At 32.1% G+C, this 11,487-nt stretch overlaps 1 protein-coding gene across 6 annotated transcripts in view; it reads right to left on the bottom strand.

Moving 5' to 3' along the window:
* Positions 1 to 8,578, bottom strand: part of LOC132755245 (protein phosphatase Slingshot homolog) — a 47,607-nt gene extending 39,029 nt beyond the window's left edge. For 5 of the 6 annotated variants that reach the window (XR_009629179.1, XM_060746066.1, XM_060746065.1 and 2 more), the window contains exons 1-3: positions 8,384 to 8,578; positions 4,194 to 4,252; positions 1,098 to 1,175 (exon numbers count right to left, since the gene is read on the bottom strand). Coding sequence is in view for 5 of the 6 variants with exons in the window: in XM_060746066.1 (XP_060602049.1) it covers positions 1,098 to 1,175; positions 4,194 to 4,252; positions 8,384 to 8,548 (302 nt within the window). In the remaining variant the exon portion in view is untranslated. The remainder of the gene's footprint in view (positions 1 to 1,097; positions 1,176 to 4,193; positions 4,253 to 8,383) is intronic. The other variant, XM_060746067.1, reaches the window with a different exon arrangement.
* Positions 8,579 to 11,487: the final 2,909 nt, after the last annotated feature.

The following is an 11,487-nucleotide window of genomic DNA, read 5'->3' on the forward strand; positions in this document are numbered from 1 at the left end:
CTTCATAAAGTTATATACAGCTTTATTCCTTTATACAATGACTTAACAAGTCAATATTTAATGCAATACATGTCCTGTTTAGAAAAAAAACAAAGAGCAATAAAACTTTTAACACAAATGAAAGGTTTTCATATTCAATCAAAATTGTGAATTTGTGACCTCTTGTGTGTTAACAATCTAGACAACTGACCAATCCTGACAGCTCACCAATAAGCAATTCATGCTCAGGTGAGCTAACATAATACACAAATTATAGTGGCTGGTACCCCATTGCTGAAAAAGAACAACAGCGTAAATTAAAAAAAAGCCTAGCAAGATTAGCATCCCCATACAACAGAGTTAACATACCTGATACATGATGCTGTTAACAAGAGGGCTATGATGGCCCTTAATTGCTCACCTGAGGATATGCTTTACATGGACAAGATTTCAATAATACGTGATTCAGACTCTGTACAAAAACACTACCAAATTATTAAGGGAATGTTGTTTAAGGGTCTTTCTATTTTCAGCTTTGGTGGCCATTTTGTTTAAGCAGACTGGAACCATCTGTGCATCCAAGGGGGAAATCCAAGGATCATTCTGTATGGTTTCATCACTATTGGCCTTGGGGTTTAGGAGCAGATGTCGCTTTAATAAAATGTTAACAAACAACGATGGACAACAGACACAGGGTGATCACCAAAGCACACTTGGAACATGTTGTGCTCAGGTGTGTTTATAAAAGAGTTATTCTCTTTGATAGGCATGCTAGCATTCCTATTATAGTAGAACACCTTTACATAGTGAAACAACATCATTTTCTAAATCTTTACATCAACTTCCAATAAACTAAGTACTAAAAATAAAACATAATTCCTGTTTCGAAGGTGGTGCAAGACTTAAAATTTAATTCTATTGATAATTGACGTTTTTTAATTGATTTGCCATGGAATTGCTGCAATAATTAAATGACCATTTCTTCTAGCTAAATAAATATAAAATTGTTTAAATGATTCTTTGAAGCTGATGATCGTTTGTGTATATTTTGTTAACAGGAACAAGCGGATGTTATTGTACTATTAAAGGTGTCCTAACATCTGTTTACAGGAGCTCACCATGGTTTTAACTTTGTTACAAATCTAACAGTGTTGAAAAGCTTCTTGAGCTTTTTCAAAGCTGACTTAGAGCGTCGTCTGAAACATGAAAATTATGTTATTTATTTTAAAGGTACATTATGCCTCAGAAACAATGAATTATTTACTTCTTTAGAAAACGCAAGCAAGAGTTTTAAAACATTTATATAATAGTTATGTTAAAAGCATGTTAGATGTTTATTACCTGAAGAATATTGTTTATTGTCAGATTTTTGTCCGATAAAAATGTAAACAAAAAACATTTGACTTCCATTCACAATATTACTTTACTAAAAATTTATTGCAGCAAAAGATGATTCAGATAATTGGCCAATGTTGAAAACTGTAAAAGTACATAAAAATAAAGTTGTTGAAAAATAACTATATAACTGGGGCATAATGGGCCTTTAATCAATTTTTTTCTTTATAAAATATTTTTAATGAATCGCTGAACTAATGATCCCTGCTATGGTGATACCTGTAAAATAGAAACCTTAATGACAAGCTAGAAATTTTAATAACAGCAGATAAATTTTTTTGCCATAATTGTGTTCAATTCTATATTTAACTATGATAAATTCATTAATAACCCATAGGAATGATTGAATTTCCTATATTAAAATATTGTTCATAATGTATCGATATCACTAAACTCTCAAAAAGAGTGGGACAGTCTTTTTATAATTTAGGTAGTTTTTCTATTGTATCATGAATATTTTTCATTATAAATTATTGGTCAATCACCATTAAAATAGCCAATATTTAGAAATATATTACTACATATAATTCAACACAACTTGGCATAGAAAAAATGAACATAATGTCACTTTAATATGTGAAAAAAGTAAACAGATTACAACAACTAAAATTCAGTGAAAAATATTTTAACTGTTTCAATAACAAAAGATAGAAACATAAAGCATGAAAAAAGACAAGAAATAAGTATTTACTTCAACGTTTTATCAACAGTGTACATTTTTATGTTCAAAGCAAATGTTAAAAATCAATCAAAGTAAACATAATGTTTTCACAATGAAAAAATGCAAACGAGGTCTTTGATATATGATCAAGTATCTATACAGGAAAGTTTACATTATCTAATCACAAAGATTTCCTAGTCTGATTATATCACGCTATTTTATATCTTTACAAAATCTATGCAATTACTTGTAAAGTGATCATGACAAACAAATTCCCCTCTATGTTAGATACATGATATAACTGACTAGTAAATATTTTAAAACATTTGTATTTCTGTTCATCAAACAAGCATAACTATTTTCACCCTTACCACACTAAAAATTTTTTTAACTTTTTAACAGACATGTTCATCTTTCAATCTTGATTAAACCATTCATTATGTTCAAGGAATTTTTTTTTTAAAAATGTACTGAATTGAATACATGTAGACAGTGCAAACCATAATCAGATGCTAAAACATTTTGCATAAAAAACTAAGAAAAAAAATAAATTGCATAATATTAAGCAGGCTTGACATTTGATCAGTTTTATAGCTGATACAAGGTCAATGTCATATTACAAAAAAAGGTTATAAATATATTTTTTTCATTTTTTTTCTGCAGATAACTTTGGGGGGATAATATCCATAAATATCTTTATACATCTTGTAAAATTGTTTTATGAACAATATACAAAGGTTTTATCTATTTAAGATATATTAATTATGCGAGTTTAACTTTAAACTACATGTACATGTATCAACATAATAAATACAGAAAAACTAAAAATGTGTCCATAGGACACAATTACTCCTGCATATGACAATTCTTTCCCTAAGTAAAATCTTGAACTGGATATTACAAATAACAGACTCTCTTACCCAGGTGAATTTGTCCTCCAACAGCAACTTTTGCTTTGAAGGTGCAGACAATGGTCATAAGCATGACACATCATCTGACATTTGCCAAACAATGTTATAGGGCAAACAGGATTTGACCTTTGGCCTCCAAAAATGACCTTGACCTTAGGTGTGGACATTATCTTCTAGTGATGAAGACATACACCAAATATTTCCACGATCCATCAAGTAATGACTATGTTATAAGCTAAACAGTACTTAACCTTTGACCTCTTAGCAGAGCCTTGACCTTGAAAGTGAGAATGTGCATCTTACATGTACATCCAACACATTTCTTTCCAATTATGCATGCAGATGTATTACTGACTAGACAAACAATCCACCTGCACTTAAAGACTATGTAACAGGTTTAACCCTTGCTGTGACCAGTTTGATCTTTGAGCTGGATTTGTGCCCAAGATATCATCTGGTGACCAAGTGTACCAGTTTATTTTGAATTCCCATTTTGTATGCAGAAGTTAACAACACTTAAGACTTTGTGCTCAGGTGAGCAAAAAACTTGCTAAATAAACCTGCTTGGGAATTATAACAAACATTCATTAAAACATTTGAACAGCTGAAAGAAGATCAAAGGTCCATTTAAACAATGTAGTGGTCCAATGTTCAGATTAATGATTTTTTATCTTGGACACTACTAGTTTTCTTGAGTTAGACATTTATACAACATTGCTTTACTTCAAGCATTCAGTGTAAATGTGTACCAGCTAGGTTGGTATAATTCTGTGGTGTCATAATGTAAGGCAGTCATTAGGACAGTGAAAAGTGTACCAGAGAAACTTCGTCAGTTAATGACTAGAAGTTAACTAAAACTTGGTGAATACATGTATGTCAAAACATGAAAATATTATAAATTTTATTACTTTATTATCTTTTAAGTCTCTTATCAATCATTAATAACATTTTACCATGGAATTTATGCCTGTATGTCCTGCTGGAATTTTAGAACTTTTAACTGATACAATATAATTTTAAACAAAAATCATACAAATTTATATGTTATAGATGACTGCCAATCCTGTCACTAATGTCAGTAGCTCAATTCTTAAAGATGATCAAGAATGTGATGATAAATCAAATATATACATGTACATTGATCATCATTATTCTCTATTATGACAGAAAAGTCTACTCTCAGTTATTGGCCTTCTTCACCTCTGACCTACCTGAAATACAAGGTAAACATAACAAAATGTACATACCTCCTCTGACGTGGAGATTTCAAGTTGCTATCACTTGTGTCGAGAACATCTTGTTCTTCCTGAAAGAATTAAAACATAAATACTGTCAACTATATTCTTGGTTTTTATTTACTTTTGATAGAATATTAAACATTATTACATATAAGCATAATAAAACAGGCTTAAAAAATGACAAACAAACTGAATTGACATATAGAAACAAATCATGTGATTTCATGCTACATGTACGATAAACCTTTCAGCTCTTAACCTTTTTTGACAAGAGTCAATCTGATACTATAATTATAAAATGAAACAACACTGGCAAATCCATATGTTAAACCCCACGTCTGCTGGCTGCAATTGATTCTAAACTTGCAATCCAGTGCAGACCAAGGTCTGCTAGCAAATCTCAGTGATATTTCACCTTTATTTTTAAATCATGCAATTTTACCAAAAATCTGAACTTACACCAGTTTTTTTTTTACTTCCCAAATTGATAATTTAAGCAATAATTTTTTTCAAAGGTCTCTTCCCAGTTAAGTGAGAAAAAACCACTGCATCTGTGCCATATGATCTTGGATAACACAGGCTGCTATTCACTATAATCAGTTAGTACAACATCTGACTAAAATTCTGATCTTTTTTGGAGAGTACTGTAGTGTTATTTAAGTTCATTGGTCAGTAATTACTTTTTGATTTTCCCTAAAAAAATGAATGTTTTTTTCATGATTGTCCATTCAAGATCACAGAATAGAATAAAATATTATAAATATTTGTTTGTTATCAACTGCCAGCAAATCTTCACTAGGGGCATGTCTCCCTTTCAAAATTATTGGCTCCAACGTTTTCTGATTGGCAAATTTGGTGGTGCAAACTAAAAATTACCCTGGTAAATATCATGAAATCCTAGACCTGATAATGTTGTAAACAAATAAAATATGTTGAACAGTACTGGCCGGAGAGATAACTCCGACGCACAGATAACCCCGACACTTGATAAATATAGTTGTTACCGGTACATAACTTTGTTTTTCAACAAATAACCACATGGACACCTAGTTGTATAGTAGCATGACAGGATGTGATGATTTTTTATAATTTGGTAAACTTTTTAATGTTTTTCAAAAACCTAATCTTTTTGTAGGCAAAATCTGCTCCAAAACATTCTTTTTACTAAATTACAAAAGGGTAGTTAGAATTGTGCTGACCATGGAAAGATTTTTGAAAATTGTTTACATATTAACAAAAAAATAGATTAGGCAAATAAGATGTAAAAAATAAATTATTGATACTGATTTTCCAGTCATTTTTTACTTAAAAATTTATAAGTCGACTTTACATGTATCTACTGTTGTGGGGAAAAAAGACCATGCTTTGTATACCTCATTCAGGAACTTATAAAGGTACATGTACCAGATTTCATTTTCATACACAATTTTAGCAATGTAATGTTAAGTCATTGAACTGAACTTTGTTTAGGTGGTTCACTATTTAAAATATCAGGAAGATAATTAATATATTGCAAAAATATGTGATTTAATTAGTGCCAACCAGTATGCCTTCTGGTTTTGTTTTTTTTCACTTCACAAAAATCAGACCACTTTGAATTGTTCCAACTGTTATGGTAATATCCACAGAGACCCAGCACAGTGTTGGGATAGTGTAAAAAAAGTAATTCTAGAAAAAAAATATATACTGTATATATAATATATATACAGTCAGTATATATTTTTTTCTAGAATCACTTTTTTACACTATCCCAACACTGTGCTGGGTCCCTGTGGTAATATCCTGTGGAAAAGTAAAAAACAATGAGAGGTCGAAATATTATTCATAATGCTGTAGAACCCATATAACAGTGATTTTTTTATTTTACAGCCGAATAAAGGCTGTTCCCCCTAGCCCAAAATAGGTATATTTTCCCCTAAAAATGCTAATACTTCCCCCTAAAATGCCCTGTGCACATTTTTCACCAGAACCACTTAACAGCAGCTGACTTATATCAGCTAGAAGACAGAAAACTGTCCCTAGTATAGATAACCTGCTATGTACCATGCATGTTAAATTAGAATCAGGGTCAGCTAGGCCCCCTAGTCAGCTCGGCCCTATTCCAACTCGGCATGGGTAAACTCGGCCCATAATAATATAAAATACAGGTAATGATTACTTTTTATATATTTTCATCATTACTTTCATTGTTTAACATTTTCACGTTTATATACCTCTACTCAAGGATAATGAAAGGTTTTATTGACGAAAGTACCAATTTGTATGTGATTTTGTAGAGAAAGGAAGAATTAACAATTTATATGCATGTTTTGTCTACTTTAGATGTTTTCAGTAAAAAATATCGTTAAAACAGCATTGGTTGTATTAAAGAACAAACAATGTTAAATACAATAACATTTATTGTCATAAAAATTCAATCCCAAAACTTTATTTATGGATCAATATATATTGTACTGTTTTTATATCTCTTCTTAACAAAGATAATTTCTGTTTGTAATTGATCTAGTTCTGGCTTCCATAACTTTATATGTCGTTTTTATTTTGACGTTGCGACAGTAAAGTTATGGGTCAACCCTATTTGCAAAGGCTACCAGAATTTAGCAGTTTTGTGCGCCGTACATACAAACCTATTAAAATCACCCTTATTAATCTTTGGGTCAAATAAAAATACCATTTGATAAACAAATCAATTTTGAATCAATTCATGTTTTGTTTTTAAATGAAACTTCAATGACATTGTGTACCCAACTATTTTTTAAGCAAATATGTAGAGAATGTTTACCAATATGGAGTCTGCTTTCAAATGAAATCTCGCGGGACTTCAAGTTTTGGGAATTCTAGCATCTATTTTTAGTAACGGACCATACACTACATGTATATTTACTTAGTAAGTGTTTGATCATTTTATATAAAAACAAACAAATAATTCATGAATCATCACTCAAAACAATATAAATCCAACTAGAGCTGTCATCGATATCGACAATATCGATGTATCGTTGATATTTTTTTGTCGATCAATAATCGATACACATTTTAAAAAATCGATACTTTTGACTTATAAATTAAATGCCTAGAAATTATACAATTCACCCAAAATATATGCAGAAACAATTATTTATATCAAATGTGATGCTTTTGTTATATAGTGGAATTATTTTATAGCAATGGTGACAAAAAATATTGTATAGAAAAAATCATGCAGTGGACAAGACACTGTACAGAACATGTTTTTGACTGAAATCATTGAAACAGGTATGGAAATGGATGACAGACAAGTGAGTATAGGATATTATCGATATATCGGTGTATCGTTGATTTTAGTTACTTGATATCGATATATCGTTGATATGCTTTGCACTGAATCAATGACAGCTCTAAATCCAACATGTTTTTGGTACAATGTCTGTTATTGAATAAATACACCATTATTCATAATTTTATTATTGCAAAGCCATGTTTTCAATTTGGGTCACGGGTCACCAAATGTCATGCAAAGTATACGAACCTAAATTCTCGCTAGTCACGTGATAATTAGGGCAGCAATGGCGATGAATTTTATGAAATGTGAACCCGCTGATAAACTTTGAGGCATTATTTCATCAATCTTACGTTATGTGTTCAAATATATAGACTGAAGAGTCCCAAATATATCTAACTACCTGTATTGAAATAGCTTTTGTCCAGATCACCGAAATTTATTGAACTACAGCATGACATAAATATGTCATGGTTCTGGTTGACTTTCGATACAGGATTGGCTTCAGCTAACAGGTCTAGCAGTACTATAAAACCTGTTCGCTGAAGTATCTTTAGCTATAATTGATCGTACTTCTGAATAATTTTATAATAATTTACTCCTTAAATTTTTATAAATTAAACAATCTAAACAATCTACATCCTAATTTGATAGAGGGCCGAGTTGGCCTGTGCCGAGTTGAACTGTGCCGAGTTGGTATAGGGACGAGATGACCCTTTACCTTAAATTGAATTGAAATTTAAAATTTTATATAAAATGTGTGGGTAAATTCCATTTTCAGTTTTTGAAATTTGATTTCCCCCTATCTCATTTATCGCGCTATATTTTCCTCTTCTGAAAGCCAAAGGTTGTTTTGAAAATTGAAAAAAAAAAAAAATCACTGTATAATCATAACATAACATTAACAAGTTTCATTTCCTGAATCAAAGTAAAGTCTCACCGTCTCAGCACTAGCACTGGGACTCGGTGACCTCTGCACCGTCACAAGCGCCATGATGGAACTATTGTCAGTATAACTGCATAATGCATTAATGAAATCGTAGCACCAATAGTAATTCACTAATTTTACAAAGAAATCTGCATTCTTCTCATTACTCCATTGCATTGTCTACTTCCGCCTTTGTTGACCTTTGTTTATGACCTCGGAAATGACGTAAAAATCCGCCAAATACATTGATTAAAAGCTGTTCTATTAGACGTCCTAGCCATCTCATAAGAGTTTCGTCTGGCTAGGACAGGTTCTGGTGGGGTGTAAACATTTTGAATTATTTCGAAATAAATTGTCTGCATTTTCGGGACGGAGACATTTTGAATTATTTCTCAATAGGTATAACATGTCTGCAGTGTTCACATAATTATACATAATCTAATACGGCTGTTTTATTGCTTCTCAGGTTCAAGTGACGAAATTTTTATCACAATGCGCATAATTTTTTAGACAGTTGTAATTTTTAATAGATTAGTCACGCTTGAGGCTAAATTATGGATTAATCAAGCCGTATAGATAATATAGGTAAGGGCATGGGGTTTTTATAATAGCTATCAAAAGCAGGCTTCAAGTCGACGTAACTTTTATTTAGACAACTGCCAATATATTTAACGCTTAGCTCGCCACTGGTTTTTAATGTAAGTTTTATATAAAATTGTCTACTAGACTTTGTAACCTGAAAATTTGAAGATAATCCAACGTCGTGATCTTAAAAAATTGAGATAAACTTATCGGAGTCAAATGAGGCCCGGGATTTTATAATAAGCTATCTGTTTTCAAATAAGCTATCTGTTTTCAATGTCTTCAGCGTACCCGTTTATATACTATGACATGACGTGATCAGATGAAAAAAAAATATTTAAAAAGCGGCTTATAAAGTTTTGGAAGCCAGAACTAAGTAGTCGTTGGAAGTGTTAAGTTTTAAGAAAAAATTTGTCTGCCGGCGCGTAGTACTTTTTATATTATCCTACCGCCCAGAAATGAGTTCCTGAAGATAACTCACAAAATGTATATTTGACCCTGAACCACAGGAATTCATATAAAAAAATAAAAAAAGAATGAAAATTATTTAACGTGTGAATGAAAAAAAAATTTCCTCCTCATAAGTATCACTGTGAATGCCAAGTTGAGTTACATTTTTTTTTTACTTCCAGGGTCTTTCAAATTTTGAATTTTTTTAAAATATTTAAGTTTCCCAGATTTTTTTTCTTTTGTAGAAAATTCTAAATGAACTTGTCTAATTTTAATGATAAACTGTACACATTATGTATGGGAATCTGCAACCCTATTGCCAGTAGCGTTGCATCAGGGTAGCGACCGCCGCCCCTATAATTTTACCAGAAACGACACTGGATAAAGTAGAAAATGTTTGGTATAGGTAGTATATGGCACAACAGTAAGAATGGATCGTCGGCAATATCCGACAGATAACTGTCACCAGTTTCCAAGTCAATTGTGACATGAGGTCAACGTTCCAACTTTCTCTATTGTCTTGATTATAATATGGGAGAAAACATCGTGCCTCACGCAGTACGGAGGGCCAGTACCTTATATTGATAATGTACTGCAGCAAACTGTGGAATCTTTGTTTTTTTTCCAATAAGTAAACATCAAACCTCCATAGATAATTTGGAACTATGTGATTGAAAGCATTTCAAAAATACTGTATAATCACCCTTAGGATGTTGCCTGCTTTTTAAATTTGTCTTTTGACGTCTTATCTGTGATATGCAGGCTTATCTGTGATATGCACCATTAACCGGTTTAAACTCCCCAGCAGTTATTCTTATGCTGCTGACTGTTCCAAGGCGGCGCCCCACTGTGTTCCTCAGATGTATGTCTATGTTGTTTCATACTGTTTTGGTGACACTTTTGCTTGTGTCCCTTGTTGTTTTCTCGTCTACGGTAAGTATCTTCCCCATTGCCTCTAGTTTTTATTTCTTTGATTAACCCCCACCCCCTTCCCCCGGTCTCCTGTCCCCTTCCCCTTTGTGGGCCTATTATTATTTTCTTTGAATTCCTAATCAGTTACAAATTATTTATCATTTAATGATTAACCTGTCTTTGCCCTGTCCTGTTTTTGTTTGGGGTCCGCCTGGGCTCCTTGCCATTGGTTCTTGTTGCTGGATCATATGGGGGTTGCGTTCATTGAACGCCGCCTTTCCTTGTTGATCTTGTTTATCATATTTCATAACCTCAGATCCCCTTTCAAAATTCCATTTTATTTAGTTCCGCTCATTGTTTTCTCGTTTAGGGCACAAGCATTCTTTTACTTGGGGACCATACGCCGCTTTTCATGGAATGACACTACTGTGTCACATTGAAGGTTCCATGATAACCGCCGTATGAACACATCTGCGGATGTTTCTAAATTCAAAATTTCACCATTTTCGTGTTAAATGTTGAATTCTGCTTAAGCCGGTGCTAGGGGGCGTGGACGGTAACTTGCACTTTCCATTACCGTCCATGAACAGGCTCAATCAAACCGAGCCTGCAACATTTTCAATTTTGTCGTGTTGGGCTTTCTTTAGGGATTCTGTATTTCTCTATTTTATGTATTTGAAGATTAAGAAGAAAAATATAATATTCGAATTGCGTTGATATACCCAGTGAACCTGTGCTTATATTAAAAGTCATATGCTTACCTGTTTTCAGTGAGTAAAAATATGTATTTATTATATACTTATAAATGAAATATTGAGAAATATTGATGAAATAAAATGCGTATTTTCATTTTCACTGTAAAAATTTATTTTTCACTGCAGTGAAACATATTTTCCGTATTTTCACTGGTGTCTTGCCGGACTACTTTCTTTTAAATTCTGCCAGTACACAAAATTTAAGGGAAAGTCTTTCAAATTTTATCGCAAAAAAGAGAAAAATGTATATAATAAACAGAAAATTCAAGTTTTTTCTATGAATACATGATTTATTTTCATCTTGTGGCATGAAAATTACCATATTTCACTCGTGGCTACCGCCACTCATGAAATATTTATTTTCATACCACTCGATGAAAATAAATCATGTATTTATAGAAAGAACTTGAATATCCT

Source organism: Ruditapes philippinarum, unplaced genomic scaffold (assembly GCF_026571515.1).
Source record: "Ruditapes philippinarum isolate M1 unplaced genomic scaffold, ASM2657151v2 ctg1488_1_1_1_1, whole genome shotgun sequence".
Taxonomy (NCBI): Eukaryota; Metazoa; Mollusca; class Bivalvia; order Venerida; family Veneridae; genus Ruditapes; species Ruditapes philippinarum.